Source organism: Ylistrum balloti, unplaced genomic scaffold, assembly GCF_031769215.1.
Source record: "Ylistrum balloti isolate Yb309-2 unplaced genomic scaffold, AGI_CSIRO_Ybal_v1 Utg371196, whole genome shotgun sequence".
Classification (NCBI taxonomy): domain Eukaryota; kingdom Metazoa; phylum Mollusca; class Bivalvia; order Pectinida; family Pectinidae; genus Ylistrum; species Ylistrum balloti.
Genome location: NW_026782651.1, coordinates 650,746 through 674,156, shown reverse-complemented (window position 1 = coordinate 674,156; position 23,411 = coordinate 650,746). Strand labels below are relative to the sequence as shown.

General features: G+C 34.3%; 2 protein-coding genes across 2 annotated transcripts; one reads left to right on the top strand and one right to left on the bottom strand.

Annotated features, from left to right (window-relative positions):
* Positions 1–910: 910 nt before the first annotated feature.
* LOC132561369 (ubiquitin-conjugating enzyme E2 U-like) lies at positions 911–12,867 on the bottom strand. The gene is made up of 10 exons (XM_060226094.1): positions 12,772–12,867; positions 11,612–11,679; positions 10,917–11,001; positions 10,410–10,502; positions 9,521–9,618; positions 7,317–7,443; positions 5,929–6,114; positions 4,882–4,978; positions 1,977–2,098; positions 911–1,692 (listed from the first exon to the last, which is right to left on the bottom strand). Exons 2-10 carry the CDS (start codon positions 11,675–11,677, stop codon positions 1,577–1,579), a joined length of 990 nt encoding a protein of 329 aa, XP_060082077.1. The 5' UTR covers positions 11,678–11,679; positions 12,772–12,867; the 3' UTR covers positions 911–1,576.
* A 141-nt stretch (positions 12,868–13,008) lies between these two features.
* LOC132561394 (AP-1 complex subunit mu-1) lies at positions 13,009–22,095 on the top strand. Its single transcript, XM_060226118.1, has 11 exons — positions 13,009–13,236; positions 14,474–14,551; positions 15,000–15,224; positions 15,630–15,760; positions 16,693–16,837; positions 17,523–17,649; positions 18,203–18,345; positions 19,150–19,221; positions 19,498–19,656; positions 19,853–19,978; positions 20,167–22,095. The coding sequence occupies exons 2-11, from the start codon at positions 14,510–14,512 to the stop codon at positions 20,263–20,265; spliced, it is 1,269 nt and encodes a 422-aa protein (XP_060082101.1). The 5' UTR covers positions 13,009–13,236; positions 14,474–14,509; the 3' UTR covers positions 20,266–22,095.
* Positions 22,096–23,411: the final 1,316 nt, after the last annotated feature.

Below are 23,411 nucleotides of genomic sequence, written 5' to 3'. Positions count from 1 at the left end.
TGTTGTGCATTTTCATTAATTGGAGGTCAATATTTTGTTGTTGTTTTTGCTTTGTTTTTCTTTTACTTTCTTTGCAATATATCAGAGGTTGTGAAATAATGAAATCTCACAATTGAATTTCCCCTCTCCTGTACAAATGTATATTTAGAACCAGATTTAATACATCATTGATGGTTGTGTTGTACGTTTTTATTCATTTAGAGGTCGATGTCTTTTCCTTTTCTTTACTTTTCTTATTTTTTTAACAAAAAGATTATTGTAGAATTAAAGAAGAATGTTGACCCGTTTGTATTGATATGTAATGTGCAGTTGTATAGCTACATATTTACTGTATAATTGATTACAAAATCCCTGAGAGTTTGGATGGGTTTTGTTCTAGCAGGTGTTTAAATCTCACATTGTTGAGTAGGCAGTTTTTTAAAACCCTCATTGCACAGAAGTTGTAATATGTCGTCCCTATTGCCTGATCTTGATTCAGAAGACAATATTTTGAAATATTGACAAAAGTGTAAGTTATGTATATGTGCATGGATGCTGATATGGCGCAACGTTTTGGAATAAACTAAATGTAAAAACATGAAAGAAAATCATAAAGAAAAAAATCATTCTAATGAGAACAGTTTATTGCTTACAATGACAGAACAAAAAGTGTCATAGTTATTTTTTTCCAACAAAATGATTTTTATTCTGAGCATTCTTACAAGTAACCTTCCTTTCACACAACCTTTTACAACACTGTTGAAAATTCATCTTTCATTCTTATTAATAAAATAATATTTAAACAATTTATCTGGCGAAAAACTCCATACATAGGCATCCAAAACAGGAACATTTATTATAAAAATACAACTTATGAAAACTGTGCAAAAACAGAAAAGTTATAGCAAAATTTACATTACTTAAAGGACAGTATGTGTAGCTAAAAAATATAATGACAAAATACATAATGATTATCATAACTTCAGAAAAGGAGACGATGAATCAATGTTTACCTTAAACTAGAAAATGCCCCTGCCTCCATATATAGATGTATCATTAACTGATGAATTTGTAAAAGTTGTCAAATGCAACCTTTGACCTTTAACCTTGACTGACAATCATCTTAATATGATAAGGTTTAGACTTTAATGCTGTGGTACTAATGGGGGTAAATATGAAACAAGTGTGTTTAAAAGTTCTTAAAATAAAACTTTGATTCTGAATTGGACAGGATGTGATGTGATGGGATGGACGGACATAGATAATACACTCTACTATAATTTTGATGTCCTGAGAAAAAACCAAACCAACTGATAAATGTTCCTGTGACCCTGTGAATAAAACAATTATCACTATATTCAAAGGTACACATATTTCTTGCATTACAAATGTAGAAATATTTCTCTTAATATAGTTACTTGTGAAAAGAAAATCCAGAATTCCATATGAGTCAAAGTACAGGGACCATCATGACCTGTTGATAACATGAACAGTTATACAGTTTGTGTTAACATTGTAACTGTATGCTATGGGACATCTCACCACAACATGTGTGATGATTACAGAAACTGTATTATAGAACTACAGATTTGTATTGTCATGTATCTACTGTAGTGGCATCTAGTTTAGAAGACCATGCTAACAAGTCCTCCACTTCTTCATCCAACGGATCATCTCTCTTCCCTGTACTGGGAGGTGGGACAGCTGAAGGAGCTGAAATAATGTTAAAAAATCATGTAATCTCTAAAAGTAAAGTCTTACAGGAAATAAACTCTGAAATAGATATTTCAAACTGATGAAAAGCAGAAATCTTCAAAGGATGTTTTCAGCTGTCAAAACTTTTATTTGTCTCTCTCAACTTACAATTTATAAATATTTTCTAATATCAAGTGTTGACAAATAAAATGGAAATTAAACCTGGTTTCCAAACGGGAAAAATACATTAAATTCCCTGAACCCTGCTAAGTAATTATCACTAAACTGGTTATAAGACTTACTCGGGGATATTCTAGGAGGAAGATATATTTTTCTCATTCTGTTCAGTTTGGCCATCTTTGCTGCTTTCTCATCCTCTGCCACTGGTTTATCTGTGAACTTTCCGTACATCAAATCATCATGCCTTAAAAAAAAAATGTAGTGGAATTGTATCAAAATTACTGTGTAATGGAATTTTCAGGTAAAAATCCAAATATGTAAAATATTCAAAGTATACTGAACGTTTCTTGAGCCTGACATGTTTTCTGTAACCCATGTTCATCAGACGTTCTCAAAATTCAAATATCTGGAAACAATAGTTGTAAGAGGTGGTGGAAAGACAGGGCCCCTTACAAATCCCTGGAAACAATAGCTGTAAGAGGTGGTGGAAAGACAGGGCCCCTTACAAATCCCTGGAAACAATAGGAGTAAGAGGTGGTGGAAAGACAGGGCCCCTTACAAATCCCTGGAAACAATAGCTGTAAGAGGTGGTGGAAAGACAGGGCCCCTTACAAATCCCTGGAAACAATAGCTGTAAGAGGTGGTGGAAAGACAGGGCCCCTTACAAATCCCTGGAAACAATAGCTGTAAGAGGTGGTGGAAAGACAGGGCCCCTTACAAATCCCTGGAAACAATAGCTGTAAGAGGTGGTGGAAAGACAGGGCCCCTTACAAATCCCTGGAAACAATAGCTGTAAGAGGTGGTGGAAAGACAGGGCCCCTTACAAATCCCTGGAAACAATAGCTGTAAGAGGTGGTGGAAAGACAGGGCCCCTTACAAATCCCTGGAAACAATAGCTGTAAGAGGTGGTGGAAAGACAGGGCCCCTTACAAATCCCTGGAAACAATAGCTGTAAGAGGTGGTGGAAAGACAGGGCCCCTTACAAATCCCTGGAAACAATAGCTGTAAGAGGTGGTGGAAAGACAGGGCCCCTTACAAATCCCTGGAAACAATAGTAGTAAGAGGTGGTGGAAAGACAGGGCCCCTCAAATCCCTGGAAACAATAGCTGTAAGAGGTGGTGGAAAGACAGGGCCCCTTACAAATCCCTGGAAACAATAGCTGTAAGAGGTGGTGGAAAGACCCCCTTACAAATCCCTGGAAACAATAGCTGTAAGAGGTGGTGGAAGAGGGAAACAATAGCTGTAAGAGGTGGTGGAAAGACAGGGCCCCTTACAAATCCCTGGAAACAATAGCTGTAAGAGGTGGTGGAAAGACAGGGCCCCTTACAAATCCCTGGAAACAATAGCTGTAAGAGGTGGTGGAAAGACAGGGCCCCTTACAAATCCCTGGAAACAATAGCTGTAAGAGGTGGTGGAAAGACAGGGCCCCTTACAAATCCCTGGAAACAATAGCTGTAAGAGGTGGTGGAAAGACAGGGCCCCTTACAAATCCCTGGAAACAATAGTAGTAAGAGGTGGTGGAAAGACAGGGCCCCTTACAAATCCCTGGAAACAATAGCTGTAAGAGGTGGTGGAAAGACAGGGCCCCTTACAAATCCCTGGAAACAATAGTAGTAAGAGGTGGTGGAAAGACAGGGCCCCTTACAAATCCCTGGAAACAATAGTAGTAAGAGGTGGTGGAAAGACAGGGCCCCTTACAAATCCCTGGAAACAATAGTAGTAAGAGGTGGTGGAAAGACAGGGCCCCTTACAAATCCCTGGAAACAATAGTAGTAAGAGGTGGTGGAAAGACAGGGCCCCTTACAAATCCCTGGAAACAATAGCTGTAAGAGGTGGTGGAAAGACAGGGCCCCTTACAAATCCCTGGAAACAATAGCCCTGTAAGAGGTGGTGGAAAGACAGGGCCCCTTACAAATCCCTGGAAACAATAGCTGTAAGAGGTGGTGGAAAGAGGTGGTGGAAAGACAGGGCCCCTTACAAATCCCTGGAAACAATAGCTGTAAGAGGTGGTGGAAAGACAGGGCCCCTTACAAATCCCTGGAAACAATAGCTGTAAGAGGTGGTGGAAAGACAGGGCCCCTTACAAATCCCTGGAAACAATAGCTGTAAGAGGTGGTGGAAAGACAGGGCCCCTTACAAATCCCTGGAAACAATAGCTGTAAGAGGTGGTGGAAAGACAGGGCCCCTTACAAATCCCTGGAAACAATAGTAGTAAGAGGTGGTGGAAAGACAGGGCCCCTTACAAATCCCTGGAAACAATAGTAGTAAGAGGTGGTGGAAAGACAGGGCCCCTTACAAATCCCTGGAAACAATAGCTGTAAGAGGTGGTGGAAAGACAGGGCCCCTTACAAATCCCTGGAAACAATAGCTGTAAGAGGTGGTGGAAAGACAGGGCCCCTTACAAATCCCTATAGTCAGACATGAAGGCTGAAATACTGTGAGCTAGTTATTATCATCTAATTAAAATACAGAAAAGTTTCACAAGATCACCCAAAACTGTAAATTAGAATGTTTCACAAAGTTCTGAGTTGTTCCTAAAAGATCAAAGACATAATGTGTTCATGGGAATTTCTTTGGACCTATTTCACCAAAGAGACTGTTATTATGTTTATAGCAATTTTGAATGAATTGACAGTGATGTCAAAGTCATTTTCATAACGTCATGACGACAATAAAGTAATGTCATGGTCATACAAAAGTAACAAAGGTCATAGTCACTGTAATGTCATGATAACATGAAAGTCAAGTCATAGTAATGTCATGAAAATTTCACAGCAATGTAAAATATCCCAGTAATGTCACAAAATACTGACCACGGGGCCAACACATTACTTCTGATACAAAATTAGGGGCTGGGCTTACAGGACAATGTAATGTCTTTTATTAAATAGCATTGCCTTACAAGTTTACTGAACATCAATACAAATGAGTGGGCGTATTTCCAGACATGGACTTATTGCCAGACAGATATAGTATTGATACAAGTTTCCAGTAAACCAGAGATCTCAGGGTAATTAGGAAACTCACTCTTCAATTTGTCTTTTCATTTGTTCCTCTATTTCTTCTTGTGGGAGACCTAAGTGAGCTTTCTGCAGCAAGGGCTGATCTTTGATGGATTCCAGCACTGAAACCAAAGGCAAACAATGATGTTTCTTCAACAAAGCATGCTTATCTAAATAGAAATCTTGTAACCAAAGAAGCAGGCAAACGCATTGTACAAAATTCTAAATTTCATGTCTTTTAAGGTTTTTTTTGTCTTTTCTTTTTCTACTCTTAATTTTTTGGGTTATTTTTTTTTTAAGTTTTACTAATTTCAATGTCTTCACGCTTGTTGTACATGTATCCTCTTTTTCACTGTATTTAATCCAATTGCTTGGCAATATGATCCATTTTTTTCAGGATCTGCCTGCCATGGTACTTTTTTATTTCTGTACAAATAAGGATGAATGCTGATATTGTTTTTCATATTTGTATACTATTCATAATCATAAATTTGTCTAGTTGTACAAGTTCCCACCCACTAGATCTATGAAAATTGTGATAATTTTCAGTTATGATGTTTACTGTAAGTGTTTTGAGTCTGAACACCCACATTCATGTACTACGTGTTAAACTCTAATGATTATGATCATGTATGCTATCATCTGTAAAGGATTAAGATTGTTCCTTTTTCATTACACTGGGGATTGGTTTTGCTTTCTTTTCAAGAAACATTTTGACAATTAAATAATATTTCATGAAAAAAACAATGGTGCCAAAATATTTCTTTCAGCAGAATAAGCTCACCTTGATGACAGACAAATTATTTAACAGAATCAGAGTCCTAAATATCTAGGCTTTTAGCACTGACCATATCATTAAAGTAAAAATTGTACATGTCTTTGTCTGCAGGTAAGAAAAAGAGTAAATAAAAAAAACAATGTATACTTGTCATGGGTCTATTCTGGTCATGTACCAACTCTCTCCAGTATACCCTATAGGCAAAATGGCTGCATTACCAAGAATTAACACTTGGTGAGATTAAGTCAGTGACCAATATCACATCTGCACTTCATAAGCACTAGGTCAACTTACATGGATTTTTCATTTCTGGCGTAGATTTAGAGGTAGCAATGCCACACCAAGTGGTGTGGTAATCATCAAATGACAGACGTGATATCCGAGAACCTGCCGTCCGTTGTGTGGGCTGTCTCGTGGGTATCTTCTCAGGGGTGGTGAACCTCACCCTTGATTCCATATCATGATGAGATGTCACACCAGCTGTACAACAAAAAAATAAGAATGTCACTCTGAGGATAACTAATACCCCCCACAAATGCAAAACTTCAGTTGCCATGATAACAAAAAATTTGGAAAAAACAATGACCCACAAAGGATGGTATTATCCCTGGCACCCAACTATTGGTGTTAAACCCAAATCTGATATACCAGGTATATAACAGTTTGTGACATCACTCAATTATATACATCTACTATCCAAGAAGATCTAATACAGTGAATGCACTAGTGCAAATTGTAACATCTTCTTTTGTCAATTATCGATTAAATTTCCTTACATCTCCTCGACTTCAACATTATATATATATATATATATACATATCAACCTTGTAGTAAGAGTTTATATCTTTATGTAGATCCTGTGTGTTTGACAAATTCATATAACATTCTCTAAGCTCTGGAGTGATACAAGAAGTCAAAAGAAATTGAAAATTTTGATGGTTACAGAAAAAAAAGATAACTAATAAAATGTCCTCAATAACCAAAGTCACAACTAGGGCACTAACCTAATATATACAGAAAGTTTTGTGGAGTTGAGAGGAATGGTTTTGAAGTTGTAGCCCAGAAAGGAAAGTTTACATTAATTTTGTAGGTATTTTTACAATGTTTCCATGGTAACAAAAAAAATATAAAATGAAATGGCATCAATAGCAAAAGGCACAGCTAGGGCACTAATCTGATATATAAAGAAACTTCTGTTGAGTTGAGTGGAATGGTTTTGAAGATGTAGCCTAGAAAGGAAAGTAAACACTGATTTTGTGATTTGTTTTATTATGTTTCAGCAAGTTTTGTGAGTTTAATGGTTTTGAAGTTGTAGCCTGGAAAAACCCCGGATGGATGGACGGACGGACTGACGCATGCATGTACACATATACACATACACACATTGACAAATGGACAGAGCCTCAATTAATATCCCTCAAAAATGCATTTTGCAGGCGATAAAAAAAAAATTTGCATGCACATCTACATATGATCCTTTATATTGATATCCAGACAGACCAAGAGGCATGCATACAGACAGGAGGGTTAGAATAACACTTTAGTGAGAACTAAACTGGATTATCAACAGGTCAAAGTAAGTAAGAACTCAGTTCTCAGTATTTTAGGTACCCACCATCTACCCTTTGACTAGAGGCGACACAGTAAGTAAGAACTCAGTTCTCAGTATTTTAGGTACCTACCGTCTACCCTTTGACTAGAGGCGACACAGTCTAGTACCATCTGTTTGTAAGCATGAGGAGAGTGTATTATCATCTCAGCAGCCTCTGGATTCACAGGTTTTATAAGGTTTGGATTGGCTAAAAGATTCTAAAAAAACAGAATAAAATGTTAGTTATATTGAAATTTTCAAACTCAAACCCAAATTATTCAAGCAATATGTTTTACACACATTCAATTTTTTCTTCATGAAAATAATGAAATCAAATCAGTTCATTCTGTCTTATCCAACATACTATTTTGTAATGTCATTTGATCCATTCTTTAAGAAAACTTTTAAATATGCAGATAAACTGTTTAATCTGACCTACAGGTGAATGTTCTATCTCTACAGTGTATAATAAAGAGATTTCAATTTATTTCAAAAACTGAAATTATCAGATCTTTAAAACAGGGGAGATAATCTGTGTTATATGTTCATGTTTAAAATAGTTGGTATATATAGTCACTACAAGTACATTCTGTCAAAGTGTTGAAGCATTCAAGATAGTAATGGGAATTACAATCAGAGAGAAATAATTTTTTCAGTGAAAAAAACTAAGTTTATGAAACAAGTAATAACTTGATGAAAATACAATAACATGATGATTTTTCAGTTTTGGAAATCATAATGATTAACTGTACTTACATAATAAAAGATTGAGGTACAGGGTACTACTGGTAAAGCCTTACCTGATAATACATGGTAGAGGATGAACTTACTGAACTGGATTGCGACATTTTGTGTTGAACTTAAAAAATCTACACACGAAGTCTAAACCTTTGAGGTATGACACCTACTCACGATATAGCATGTGCTAAATCTGAATTAATAAGATCCAGGGATAGAACAGGTAAAAACTGACAGGTATTTAACTAAATGTATCCAGCACAATAACAATGACCACACAATAGTAGACTAATTACCTATAATATGGTAGTTAACAACAGAACGATAAACAGCACTAATTACCCACTAACGAGGTAAGTTTTAACTACACAATTGTAGTAAAACACCTGTTTACCGATTTTCTATCCAGTAATTGATTTATTCTTATTCAATACTCAAATGCAGGTATGTAATGCTGTAAAATTATACATTTTTCATGTGGCTCAAATTTCATGGTTTACAGAAATAAACATTGTGATTGACACCTAATTTGTGGATAAATGTTGATCACAACAGCCACCAGTACTGTTATCCCTCTCAACTTTTATCTGTTTATCATATCGTGGACAAATAAATTCCTGGATCAGTGAAAATCAAAATAAATCCATCATATTTTACAATATTTCCAGGTTTTTGTTTTGTATTTTCATCCTGGCCTGTAGCTTATACAGAGAAAACATAACTGAAATAAACTATGACTCCTGATAGGGAAATGCATTTCTGATAAAACTTTATGTAACTTTACATAAAAATAGATCAAGACATATTTGTAAAGGATTGGTCAAGAAATCCAGTATTTCATGTCAGCATTATATGAAATTCTGAAAGAAGTATACTTATCTATTAACAGGAATTATATAACATGTATATTTAGATTTTCTGAACAAATTCACTTGTATATAATATAAAGCTGAGATGGATGAGAATTTGTACCTGTATTGTGATAAGGGAGTTGGGATTTTATAGCAAGATGATGAGAATTTGTACTTGTATTGTGATAAGGGAGTTGGGATTTTATAGTGATGATGAGAATTTGTACATGTATTGTGATAAGGGAGTTGGGATTTTATAGTGATAATGATGATGAGAATTTGTACTTGTATTGTGATAAGGAATTTGGGATTTTATAGTGATAAAGAAGGTGATAATGTGTACCTTTATAGTGATAAAGAAGGTGAGAATATGTATCTTTATAGTGATAAAGAATGTGATATTGTGTACCTGTCTAGTGATAAAGAAGGTGATAATGTGTACCTGTCTAGTGATAAAGAAGGTGATAATGTGTACCTGTCTAGTGATAAAGAAGGTGATAATGTGTACCTGTCTAGTGATAAAGAAGGTGATAATGTGTACCTGTCTAGTGATAAAGAAGGTGAGAATCTGTACCTGTCTAGTGATAAAGAAGGTGAGAATCTGTACCTTTATAGTGATAAAGAAGGTGAGAATCTGTACCTGTATAGTGATAAAGAAGGTGAGAATCTGTACCGGTCTAGTGATAAAGAAGGTGAGAATCTGTACCTGTATAGTGATGAGAATGTATGATAAACTGTAGGATTCCTTCCACTTGGAAAGATCGTCGAGGAAGTCTATACATGGACGGCCAGTAATCATATCCACTGAAATGAATCAAGTCTATATATACATATTTTATCCACTGAAATGAATCAAGTCTATATATACATATTTCATCCACTGAAATGAATCAAGTTTATATATACATATTTAATCTGTTCAATACTGCAACAAACCAGCAAATTGCTGGGAAGTTTCCTGCATGTCATTGAAACACTGAATATCATTTGAAATATCATCGAAATATATAACCTTATATGCAAATTCACTCTTTATTTTTAGATGCAATGTACCATTCATGTTAAGAGGATGCCAGTATTCATACACACTAATATTTCTGTCTTCATTGGCCTAAAGAGCTTGATCAGGCAGACTAATGTTTATAAACAATGATATATACATTTCTATAATTGTCACTTTTTTCCTGTGTTAGTACCACTGAACAACTGGTAAATGCTCATATGGTCATGGATACAATGTTTTAAAGAGTAATCCACAATCTACTACATGTGAAAATATTTAGTCTCATTAGTGTTTCAGATTTGGTGAAAACTGAAGCACATTTGTTTGTATGAACTTTGGGATTTTATGGGAAAAAGGGAAAACTCTGTATTAAGTGAAAACAAAGCCAGCAAACAGACAGTTTCAATAGGGATACTCCCCCACAAGAGTAAGATACTTAAACCTAAAATTTGATGATTACAAGCTACAGAAAACATGAGACATGTTTCCCATTTAGTAGTAGTACATCCACCAGGTACCCATAAATATCTTAAAATATTGGCTTGTTCCTACAAACATATATAGATATAAGGTTTTAAAGATATTTACTTACCATTAGGATGAAACGGAATGGTGTGGAAACAGATTTCAGGAGGTTTTTGGCTAAAGTGCTCATCAAACTTCACATACACACGAAATATGCCACCTAAATTAAGGAAATATGCAAAAATACAGTGGAAACCACTTAATGTCACATTAATAAATGTTACTTTCTGATTAATATCAGGATAAGAATTATGTAGAGATATACAGATGTATTGTTTATGATCAACAAAATATAAAGTTAGCAATGAAGCAATTAAATCATTATGATCTTTAAAACATTTGTGTCTTTTACAGTTTTTATCATCCTCACAACCAGGGTCATATGAGTATCTAAAGGTACTCCAAGAATGCAAACCAATATTGAAAGAAAGTGCTTTGTACATAATTCATAGAAATTCCTAAAAATGATGAATCAACTTTACATAATAAAGGAGTATATCTTAATTTAAAGTCTAACTTGTTTTTTGTGGGTTTGTCCATTGATGATGATATTTTTAAGGATTGAGGTACCAACCTTGCCATAATGTGTTCTTTAAACCTTTAATTTTGGCTGCCCATTCAAATATGTTGTCATCTTTTAGTGGTCTGGCTTCTATTCCCTGTAACAGACATCATGTGTGGTCTTTATAAAACATTTACAAATTGTCAAAGTAACAATTAACACAGTTTATTTTCTATATATAGATGAGCCTCTTAATTTTAAACTCATATAACTTGAAGACTTTGTTTGATTGAAGTATTTTGATAGTCATAGCCTAACTTCATACTAAACATTTAAAACCATTGAAACTGAATACTCAAATATCACAAGGTTTTCTTAATACACTCCTGCCGACAAGGTACATATCATTATAACATCAAGACATTCCTTTTCAGACAGCGATCACATTTTTGCTCGAGGTTTGTAGCATGATAACATCAATATCACAGGGTACAGTCTCACCCATCCATCTTAATACCAGTACATGACAAAATATCAACTGAACCTCATTACCTCAAACTCCTATAACTCGAAGACCTGTTAAATTTCATCAGTCCAGACCAAACTTCACATCAAACATTTAAAATGACTTAAACAGAAAACTTGGATAACTTGAAGTTTTCTCACAGTGCCACCAACTTTAAGACAACAATGTTCAACAGTAAATAAAGGGAAAATGACACTGAAGGGTATTTTATAGAAAAGTTGCAACCAACGAATATACTTACCCAAGGTGGGGCTTCACAAAGTTTTTCATATTCTCGTTCTATTAGCAAATGTGCCCTGGAAAACATTTCTGAAATGAAGAGTGAAGAAAATCTGGAATTGGCACTTGTATAACTTGTTCAATATCAGCTGCTTCCACTTCATCATACACTGTTGGTTCATATCATGTTTTCATAAAATCTTTTTTTTTTCTCTCTCTATTCTTAGAATTACCTGCTTGTAAATCTATTGTTTGATGGATTAGTCCATTTATTTCAACTGTAATAGGAAGGAGTAATGAAAACATCCTCCCCCGGCAGGTTTCAAACTAGCAACCCTTTGGTCTCTAGTCAGACTCTACTACTCAACTAAAGAGAAATTCTCCATACCAACAAGATGATGCTAGTAAGGCAATCTGTTCTTTCAACTTCTAAATTACTACCTCCTTCACAAAGTCTTCAATCTCAAAGACAACAACAACAGGCTCAATATCTCAATCTCCTATAGCTTCTACCCTTGGAGTGGTCAACAACACCAAAGTTGTAATAGCATGGAGTAATGAAAAACATCCTGCCACTGCTGGCTACTGCTGGTCTCTAGCCAGTCAATCTACTAATCCAGTTAAAGAATATTCCCACCAGTAGAGGCTAGTAAGGGACCTATAATCTCAACTTCAACACCATAATCTTTTCTGATTGATATAGGATTGATATATATATTGTTGTATGCTAATGATAATGCTCCTACACTATAAATCTAAACTTGAACTTTCCCATATCACATTTTGCTTTTGATAGCTATTTCCACAATCTCTGAAAATTAAAATCAAACTCGTATTTATTAATTTCTTAGATTACAAAGAGATATGTGCAGTCCATTCATATGATTATTTCATGTAGTGTAATCTACAAGCAAACATATTCAGAACCAGAAATGGCGAGTTGCTTTTCCAGAGCAGCGAGCACCCTGTACTATGTGTCGCTTTATGAACTACTGTTTATATATATATATAAACTTCCTCTAATATTAGAATCTTATCTAGTCGAAAGCTGTTTTTTGATGTCTCAGTTTATTTATTTTCATAATCTTGTTTAATTTGAAAGAAAGACCAGCGGCCTTTTTTGTTATAGAATCAGACTGAAGATGGAAAGATTACTAGGCCTAAAGAGCACTGTGTACTTACTGTCTCTTTATAAACTACCGTCTCGGATTTGCTTATTTTATAGTAAATGATAGATCAGTCTAGTGTGTTAAATCCTTCGAATGAAAGACAGCTATGCGTCCCCTAACACTCAGACACTGGAAAGCAAATGGCTTATTGACAGTTCTCGGGCGCCATTTGTTTCTCTTCGCGACGACACAATGCGCATGATTTTCAGAACGACTTCCTTATCCGGTGGTACGACCGTTTGCAAAATGGTAACAGATGTATTTACCCAATTTGTCATAATCTAAAAATATAAATGATAATATTATTTCATTCAATCCACTGGTAAGAAATACATTGACATTAGGAAAATCTTGAATTTATATGCTAGCAAAATTTCACTGGAGAAGAGACCGTGTTGAAATTGGGGATTGTGGGTATAATTAATATCAACTTCCTGCATACATCACACCGGCCACATCCCACACTGCAAAAAAACAGGTAATTAGTTTAGCAGGTGATATAAAACATTCTCGGTGAATGTAAAGAAACGTAATTGTGTCCACGTTGTTACATTTTGGACCCTGGTTCTCAAACTGCGCCAGAAATGGCATATGCTTGTTTATGATATCGGTTTCGCTAGTCAATGAAGCTATGAACTGATGAAAGCTGAACATACATACAGTACTCTTTTCATAATATCCGGATATTTCAAATTATGATACCCTAATAATATCAGTGATATAATTGTGCTTAAATATGCTATCTTACAAATAAATCTTGATGTTTAAAAGTTAGTAGACTACTCGCTCATTGTGTGTGTATGTGTGTGTTTGGTGAGGAGGGGGGGTGATTACATTTGTCCATTAATATCAGGATCAAATATGAGCGCAGTGCTGACTCGAAAGAGCAAAGCTTATGTGCTACGAGGACATTCTAGGTTGAATTCTTAATGGAAAGTACCAAGACCAAGAAAATATAAAACACCAATAGATATTGCTTAACTGATTTGTGCTTTAAGAAATGGCGTGCTACAGCAAGTGATCAATTGCACATTTATTGTGATATTGATGATTTGTGCTAATTTCAACAAGGTCAAAACATCTTTATGTTTAGTAACAATTAAAAGTAAGTCAAACAATTCAGGAAAGCAAAAATATGTTTTGATTGACATAAGCAACAAGTAAAGTGCAGAATGCACAAGATCCATGCTTTTCACTTCCAGATGCTCCATGTCTTTTATTTCCAAAATAATTCTTTTTGTTATGGATCAATCCCTGGAACCTCTCATCCTAGACATGAATGAACATTGTCTTACGTGTGTTATAGGTGTAGAGCTTAGCTCAGGCCTAAAATTTGCTCCACAATCAAATCAAACCTCAAACCTATGACCCTCCAAACTTTAGACAGATGCTTTACCAATTGAGCTACCTGATCGATAATGATTGACCCAGTCCTGATCTGCTACATTTCCGCTTTCTTTTTTCTACTATATTTTAGGTCTTTGCTGTTTTTCATGTAAGAGCAACGTTAAAATATAAATGAAGAAATTGAAGAGTTTTAGTCGATAAAAAAAGAATCTGCTATTGCTAATTTTGTATCAGTGGGTTCCAGTCAAAATGACTTTGATTGAATATCTTGTTTACTAATGTATTACGTGTTAATTTTCTTTGTAGAGCTCATATGATTTATATCTACAGCCATTTTTTTTTATTCTCTTTCCTATAATTTGTTTCAGTCTTGACAGAATTTTGATAATTTGAAACCCTGCACAATGTCAGCATCCGCAGTGTACCTGTTGGATGTCAAGGGCAAGGTAAGTTCATTGTTACTGCTCTTAAAAAGGTTGTGGCAATCTTTGTGGATTTTCAATGAGGATTTTTAAGGATTTGTAAAATTCTATGAATTTATTATTTTTTCTGGGAAATCCAATTCCATGTAGCATACATTATGATATTTCAATAATTAGATCGGGAATAAGTATATTGCTTGTGAGGCAATAAGGCACTTTGTGACCTAATACCCAGAGTTACTTTTTCTTCAAGTTTGTTTAAGATAATGGTCTTGAGATTTACATTAGAAGTTCTAGAACAACATTTTTTGCTGAACTTTGATGATTATACAATATGCCATTATATCTAATTTAGTTTTTACTGCTGTATAATTTTATGATTTGGTTTGAAATACAAGTATTTTACAATATTTGTACATGTGTTTTGTTTTTGTAAAGTTTCTTCAAAATTAATTTTTCTGTTGAACCTTAGGTGCTGGTATGCCGTAATTACCGCGGGGATATTGACATGTCAGTAATTGACAAGTTCATGCCCCTTGTGTTAGAAGTTGAGGATGATGGGAATGTCTCTCCTATTGTGCAGCACGGCGATGTCACCTTTGTCTACATCAAATACAGTAATTTGTATCTAGTGGCGACTACCAAGAAGAATGCAAATATTGCTCTGGTCTTTTCCTTTCTCCACAAACTTGTACAGGTAAAATGTGTGATATTGTTATGTCACTCCTCATTCAACAGATATTGAAATCAGAAAAATACACTCTAAAATAAGGTGCAGAAGATTTTGTGTTCTTAATTTTATATAGCAGAGATACCTAGTAGTCATCATTTCATTGCTTTCATAGCAATACTTAAATGTATATGTGTTTAAAACGAAAGAAAAATTGAGATAATGTCCATGTGATATTTTGATGTGATATTGTAAAACCTCTCTTGGAAAATGACAGCACAACAAGTTGTTTTACTCAGTAAAAGGACATACAATGATTGAAAGAAGCCAGGTAAATATGTTATCAAGTTGAAACCATAGAAGGGAGGTAATTCAATACAGTATTTGGTAACTAATGCTATTATACTAAATATGTATATTTTACAATTTCAGATTTTCCTTGAATACTTTAAAGAGATGGAGGAGGAGAGTATACGAGACAACTTTGTGTTGATTTATGAATTGTTAGATGAAGTTATGGACTTTGGCTTTCCACAGACCACAGACAGCAAGATATTACAGGAGTAAGTTAGGCCTGTAGGCTGTTGTGTTGCCCTTAGGCATCTGAACAACTCTTATAAAATACTGGTTATATTTTGTGAATAGGTTATGTAAAAATCTATTGCCTCTATGAAAGCAGTTAATATAATATCATAAGAACTGAGACTGAATAGTAATAGAACTGGTAATTATTTTCTGATTTCTCTCTTTTTGAAGGTCAAAATTAAATAGAAAGGTCATATCTTTACCAGTATATTTCCTGGGCTGGAATTTCAACAAAACCAATATTTTATTTCATTGGTGTGCTGTGATTTCATTGGTCTTCATATTTTTGTTATAGGTAATGCAAATGAACAGAATAAAATCAGAAAGGATACTTATGGATTTGCCCTTCTACTTGTGATACAAAAATCTTAGTATAGATTTAGATCTATGTTTCAGATAAAGACCTTGTCCACAGGATCAATGGTTTTAAAATAGATTTTAAATCACTTTCCTTGATAGCTTGTTTGCTACGATTTTTGTGGGAAAGGAAGAAATTGAAAACCAAACTAAATATGGTTTCAATTACTGTAAAATCATGGGGCTAAAATTTTGTGGTCTCCCACAACATCCATCGTGGTTGATAAATCTCCCTCACTCAACCTACAAGTTCTACAATCCAACATTTATCTGTTCATCATTTCATACAACATTTATCTGTTCATCATTTCATACAACATTTATCTGTTCATCATTTCATACAACATTTATCTGTTCATCATTTCATACAACATTTATCTGTTCATCATTTCATACACATGTATAAATTCCTAGATTCAAAGTACTCGCAAATTTAGCAAAAATAAATCCTCCATGAGAATTAAGGATATGATATGACATGATGAACATTCAGAAATTGATATTTCAAAATGATTTTATCAACATATATCTGACATTGTTTATGTTTCTATAGGTATATAACACAAGACAGCCACAAACTTGAGATTGCACCAAGACCGCCTATGGCGGTGACTAATGCTGTATCCTGGCGATCAGACAAGATCAAATACAGGAAAAATGAAGTCTTTCTGGACGTGATTGAGTCTGTGAACCTCCTGGTAGGTGGTACTCCAGTGAGCAGGAGAAAGAAAACCACTTGTGTCACTTAATGAAAAATGTTTCATTTTGCACACTGGCATCCATAATATGTTTGAAGAATTTCAAAATGTAATGTTATATTCTTGGTTTCATGCAATATGGATATAACCAATGTGCCTTTCAAAAGCTGCATTACAAAACAAAATTAGATTCCCTTTCCTTGCATTATGTAATTGATGTTTGAATACTTATCGATATTTACTAAGATTTGATCAATATTTACAGTTATGTGGTAAATGAAACTGACAAGTTTATTTTCATATCAGTAATTTGTTGATAAAGACAAATAATTTGATGAAAAATAACCTTTCTGATTGATTGATATTGTGCTCCTACACTATGACTTCTCATTGATGAAGAAACTTTTTTAAAGCAATGAACATAAGTTTGATCTTATTGATTTGGAAGCTTCAGTTTCTGTCTCACACCAAAAGATTATCTCACAAGGCAAACATTTAGTTATTTATTCTTAAACTATATTGTGACTGTCTTAGTACTTAAAATGTCTTTTAGAGAATGTTTTTACACAATTAACAACAAATTTGAAATGTAAACTCCACTAAATCCCCTCAGGGAGGAGTTGTTCATTTCCTAATGTCGTCAGGAGATAAGTTCATACAGTGTTGTTTATAATTATGATAACAGGTGAGTGCGAACGGGAATGTACTTCGCAGCGAAATAGTGGGAGCCATCAAGATGAGAGTGTACCTGTCTGGTATGCCAGAACTCCGTCTGGGTCTGAATGACAAAGTTCTGTTTGAAAGTACAGGGAGTAAGTATTTTTGAGAAGATTGTTTGCAGTGCCCTTACAGAGTAGGGAGACATGAAATGTTTACTTGTGTATTCATATAGATAAAAAAATTCTTGATCAAGCACACTTACTACCTCTGTTAAATTGAAGTCTTACAAGCCTTAAACGTAATTTCTACACTTTAAGATGGATGTACTTCAACTCCCAAAGCATCAATTCATCATTCCAACTGTTGTATAAACATTATTGTCATACCACAGTGGTGTAACGCTTATATGTTTTTGTTGGCTGACAGAATGACCTTTGACCAATGCGAAATAAGTAGTTCACAGTTATTTTTGTAATAATTTCCCCCCATTTTTATGCTTTGCAGATAAACCAATTTATTTCTGTGTGTAATGAGTTATAATATCTCCATGTAATTCTGAAAATGTCAGTTTTACAATTATAAATTTATTATGTAGTGTGACAAAGTCACATTTGTGTACCTGACCGATGAACTGCCATTGAGAGCTATTTATTTTTAAAGGATATTATTATGATGTTCACACACCCTGTTGTGATTTTTATAAAGGAGGAAAGAGCAAATCCGTAGAACTGGAGGATGTCAAATTTCACCAGTGTGTTCGGCTGCCAAGGTTTGAGAATGACCGGACAATTTCTTTCATTCCTCCAGACGGCGAGTTTGAACTCATGTCTTACCGACTAACTACTCATGTAAGTACTGACCGTTTCAATTGATATTCTGTAAAATCCTTCATTTTCGTGGGAGTTTTATTTTCATTGATTTTGTCTAAGTCAAGTTAATGAGCTACATTTATCCACAAAATTAGGTGTCCACAATTTATAATTTTTTTGGAAGACTATGGAAATTTATCCCCACAAAAAGATTTTATATTGCAGTATTGTATATAGAGTTGCAGTAGTCACATATGACAAAGAAATGAATGTTGAATTCTGTTTATCATGAAGCTTTTATACATGTGCAAACATTCCCGCATTTTATTGGGCTAAGACACAATCTAAATTGGCATTATTCTCACTCTATATCCATTTCTTTGATGACATCACAATGAATATGATGTCATGAATTTATGAAGTCAAAGTGGAACCATTCATCATCTCATAGTTCCCCTATGTCATATAAAAAGTGTAAGTACAAAAAAATGTGTAATGGTTGTTATTAAACTGATTGATGACAGATAAGGTATGCGATATACTTTGCTGTTCAGTCATGTTTTCATGAGGCTCAAATTTCGTGGTTTTCCAAAAAAATGTTTACATTTTGATTTGCACCTGAATTTGTAGATGAATCTTGCTAGCAAAATTTACTAGTATATTAATAACATTGATCTGTCTATCAATTCATGGAAATGTAAACTTGTGGATTTAGAGGACCAACAAAGTCATGGAAAATAACCACCCATCTCCACCCCCCTTGAAAATTACTGACACCACTATTTACCCACACAAAAGAATGTAAAAGAAAAGCTTTGTTAATTAAAGTACAATTTGTTTCAGGTGAAGCCATTGATCTGGGTTGAATCTGTGATAGAAAGGCATGTACATAGTCGTGTTGAATACATGATCAAGGTAATTACTACTACTTAGTACAAACTCAGGGGGATACAATACATATTCCATGTTGTACTTCATCTTTAACATTTCACTTTTGAATCTTTAACCAACTAAGTTTATTGCATAAAGACAAAATCTTCTTCCAGACATTGAGCTGGGAAATTGAAATTCTCTGTCAGAAAAATATGTAGATAATTGATGATTTAATAATATACAAACACAAGCAGCCTTATACTACACAGGGATTTGTCAGAGCTTAGTTATAGATAAGCATTATGACATGTTTTCCAGGCTAAAAGCCAGTTTAAAAGACGGTCCACTGCTAACAATGTGGAGATTATTATACCTGTACCACGGGATGCTGACAGTCCGAAGTTCAAAACCACCGTTGGAAACTGCAAATATGCCCCGGATTTAAATGCAGTGATTTGGACAATTAAGTCATTTCCTGTAAGTTTTTGGTCTGTAATAGAATCATTTATGAAATCCCAAGGGTTCTGTCCTTGATGCACATTCCTTCTCTGCACCATTGTAATAATCTTGAAAAATTCAAAAATCTTTATTTTCCGATAAATACAATTGAATGTATTAATAGTTTATTTAAATTGTTCATGGATACTACAATGAAACAACATTTTTATTTCAGGGAGGAAAAGAATACCTGATGCGAGCTCACTTTGGACTGCCTAGTGTGCAGGCTGAGGAGACCGAAGGGAAACCACCTATCCATGTAAAATTCGAGATTCCATACTTCACTGTGTCAGGCATTCAGGTTGGTGTAATCTGGTGAACATTAAACAGTGTGTTTTTTAAAATTTGATAAAATTTATTCAAAGTTCAACTATAACAAAACTTCAGATCATTTCATGTCACCGGGGTCATTTATAGATTTGTGATAATTTGCAGGGAGCGTTCACTAGTTTCACTAGATAAAAGTTATCATCTACTTCTCATTTAAAGGTGAGGTATTTGAAGATTATTGAAAAGAGCGGATACCAGGCGCTGCCATGGGTGCGATACATCACACAGAATGGAGACTATCAGCTGAGAACTCAGTGAGGAGTGATTTACAACGGAAATGAACAGAATAGTTTTACATAGCATATAACAAGTGCTAATTTTACTGCAGATGTGCAACACGGTTGTTGAAATACTGCCATCATAACTATCAGAGTTCAATCTTCCTGACAGATTTCTTTTAACATCATCATTATTAAGTCTTTATTCGTTTATTGTTTGGTCAAAACATCAATGTGACTTTTTTTTGTATTTTTTTCCAAGTATTTTTTATGTAGTTTATAACACCAAAGTTTGTTGAAAAGTTTGAACATGAGAGAGCTGGCCAAAGAATATTTGATCTGCACAATATTCTAATGTTAAGTGGAAAGTTCAAGCCTAAGAGCTGGTAAGTGATTTATTTGTTCTACCCATTACTGAAGGAAGAAAAATTCCAACAAATTTCTTTATCTGTTGGGGACACTTTGTGTCTAAAATTTATCTGTAATGGTGTTTATGTTTTAGAATCAGCAGACCATGTTAGAATCAGCAGACAGTGCATAAATTAATTTCATTTTATGTAATTCATCATATTTGAAACATTCTTAAGTCATTCCAGTTGTATGGCAGTAAACAATGAATGGTATCTGGTGTCCGAGAATGCAAGACTAGAGAATATCGTGGTTGCTGCATTGATGGTGTTGATTTCTGAAAAATTAACAGAAATATCATCAAAAGTTTCATTTTCATATCCCAAACAGCTTCTTACTTTAGTAGAAAAATGAAAACACAGAAAGTTGTTTTTGATGATCACTGTGTGTAGAATAGAAAAATAATAACTTCAGAATTGAAAAATGAGAAGATATTTGTCAGATGAGGTAGATAAATACAATCTTCAAAATTTAATTGTGTACAGAGGTGGAATGAAGTTTGAGGTAAATTGAATTAAAAGAGGAGAAAGCTGTAATAATCATGCTTTGTCTCTGAAGTAGTCCAGTAAAATATCTGAGACATAAAATATTGAATGAACCTTATTCCCTTCCAAATATCTGTCAGATTTTGAATCGTTATTTTAGATCTTTACAGTCAACATTCAATACATAATTGCAATATCAAAGTAATCGACAGGTACTTCTATTGACTAGTCATTGTTTACAGAAGAAATGTCCCAAAGTTTCTGTCCATTTTACTCATGCTGATTTAGGCAAAAGATGGAAAAACAAAATCATATTTCCAGAAATCTACAAGGTTGAATAAGATTTATAAAAATGTGATAATAGTCATTATTTGTCAAATGCTGCATTTTTTGTATTGCTTGTAAGCATCATTTCTCTTACATTGATGTAATACTTTCATAGTTGAATGAGAAAAGATATGTTCTGTTTAAACAATAGATTATTGCAAATTATTTGAAAGGTTCTGACCCAATAAAAGGAGTACAAATCTATTACTATCTTTGTATTGATGGGGAAATAAGAAAATGTCTTTTTTAGGATTGTTATGTAAATTATTTGGGAAAGAAATGTGTACCATAAGAGAAAATATTGAAAAGCCCAGTGCTACCATTGTTCAATGTGAAATGTTCCTTTCCAAACAGGCATTTTGGAGATTTAATTCTTCGTCTACAAAAGGGAGTAAAACAGAACAAATTGCATTTGAAATTTGAAATAATGTGAAAGCTAATTAATGTATTTATATATATATATATTCAGATGTATGGTCTTGTCTATAATTAGAATGTCGTTTCTATGTAATTGTCTATAAAAAGAATGTTGTTGCTATGGCATTGGATAATGATGTATATTTACTTTGCTTTATTGTGGTTTGCACATGGTGCATTCTCTCCAATGTTGGTAGCAGTCCTGGTGTATACAAAATAAAGAATTTACTCTCCTTGTTTGTTACTGATTATATCTCAACGTCATCAGATTGTGAACCACCCTATGCCAATGGTCCCTCTTTCGTTGTCCATCCCATAACAATTATGTTTATCGCAATCTCTTGAGACCTTTCTCAAATTTCACATGTAAGTTACACCTGGGCCCTAGTTGTGCCCGTTAGATTTTGGCATTGATAAAAAAAGACAATAAATAGCTGACAGGAAGGCATCTTGGATTTTGACAATATAAAATTGTTATCATTATATCTTGAGAAATACAGGATGGATATTTCTCAAATTTCATACATTGGTTCCTCATTGTACCTAGTTGTACATATTTGGTTTTGGGATTAGTCTGAAAAAATGGAGTGACCAACATGCAACCATCTAAGATTTTGATAGAAGTTTGTTATTGTTATTTCTGTAATAGTAAATTTTGTATGTAGCTTCCCCTTGGTCCCTTGTGTCTGTGTGATATTGGGATTGATCTAAAACATAACTAATGGCTGACAGGCTACCATCTTGGATTTGACCGATTATTATCGCAATTTTGCAAGAGCAATATTCAAACTTCATAGAGTTAAGATTTTTAAAGAAAAAAGATCAGATGTGCGCCGACACTTCTGAGAAATGTTCTTGTCTCATAAAACTTGCAATTGCTTTCCCATCATTGACTGCAAAAACTTCCTCTTATTTTTTAACCTCTTTCAAACTTGTTAGCATAAAATTGTGTTTTCATGAAGTGTCTGACTTTTTCTGAAGAAAATCACCCCTCTCAGTTTTCAGCTTATTTCTTTTAAACATGTCATGCTTTATCATTATGATAATGTTTCATTCACGGGATTCAACAATATTTGGAAGAGGCCTATTGTTTTTTCTGCATTTTAATGTGTAATTCAATCTCTCAAATACTGGTAGACTGATCCTGCATAATACAGTACATCAAATATGGAAGTAACCCAGCCCCGCCCAACAACCAAATATGTCTGGAGCCAAATCATAGGTAATTCTGATACAACAACCAAATACGTCTGGAGCCAAATCATACATACTTCTGACACAACAACCAAATATGTCTGGAGCCTAATCATAGGTACTTCTGACACAACAACCAAATATGTCTGGAGCCAAATCATACATACTTCTGATACAACAACCAAGTATGTCTGGAGCCAAATCATAGGTACTTCTGACACAACAACCAAATATGTCTGGAGCCAAATCATAGGTACTTCTGACAACAACCAAGTATGTCTGGAGCCAAATCATAGGTACTTCTGACAACAACCAAGTATGTCTGGAGCCAAATCATAGGTACTTCTGATGCTTG

Bases quoted from the DNA above. Each gene is read 5' to 3' on its own strand.
- LOC132561369 (XM_060226094.1), bottom strand. From the start codon at position 11,677: ATGTTTTCCAGGGCACATTTGCTAATAGAACGAGAATATGAAAAACTT. The intron at 9,619-10,409 runs GTAAGTAAATAT...GATTCATTTCAG, and splicing joins CATTCCGTTTCATCCTAATG to TGGATATGATTACTGGCCGT. The intron at 1,693-1,976 runs GTAAGTCTTATA...ACATTATTTCAG, and splicing joins TCCTCCTAGAATATCCCCGA to CTCCTTCAGCTGTCCCACCT.
- LOC132561394 (XM_060226118.1), top strand. From the start codon at position 14,510: ATGTCAGCATCCGCAGTGTACCTGTTGGATGTCAAGGGCAAG. The intron at 19,657-19,852 runs GTAAGTTTTTGG...TTTTTATTTCAG, and splicing joins GGACAATTAAGTCATTTCCT to GGAGGAAAAGAATACCTGAT. The intron at 19,979-20,166 runs GTTGGTGTAATC...TCTCATTTAAAG, and splicing joins TCACTGTGTCAGGCATTCAG to GTGAGGTATTTGAAGATTAT.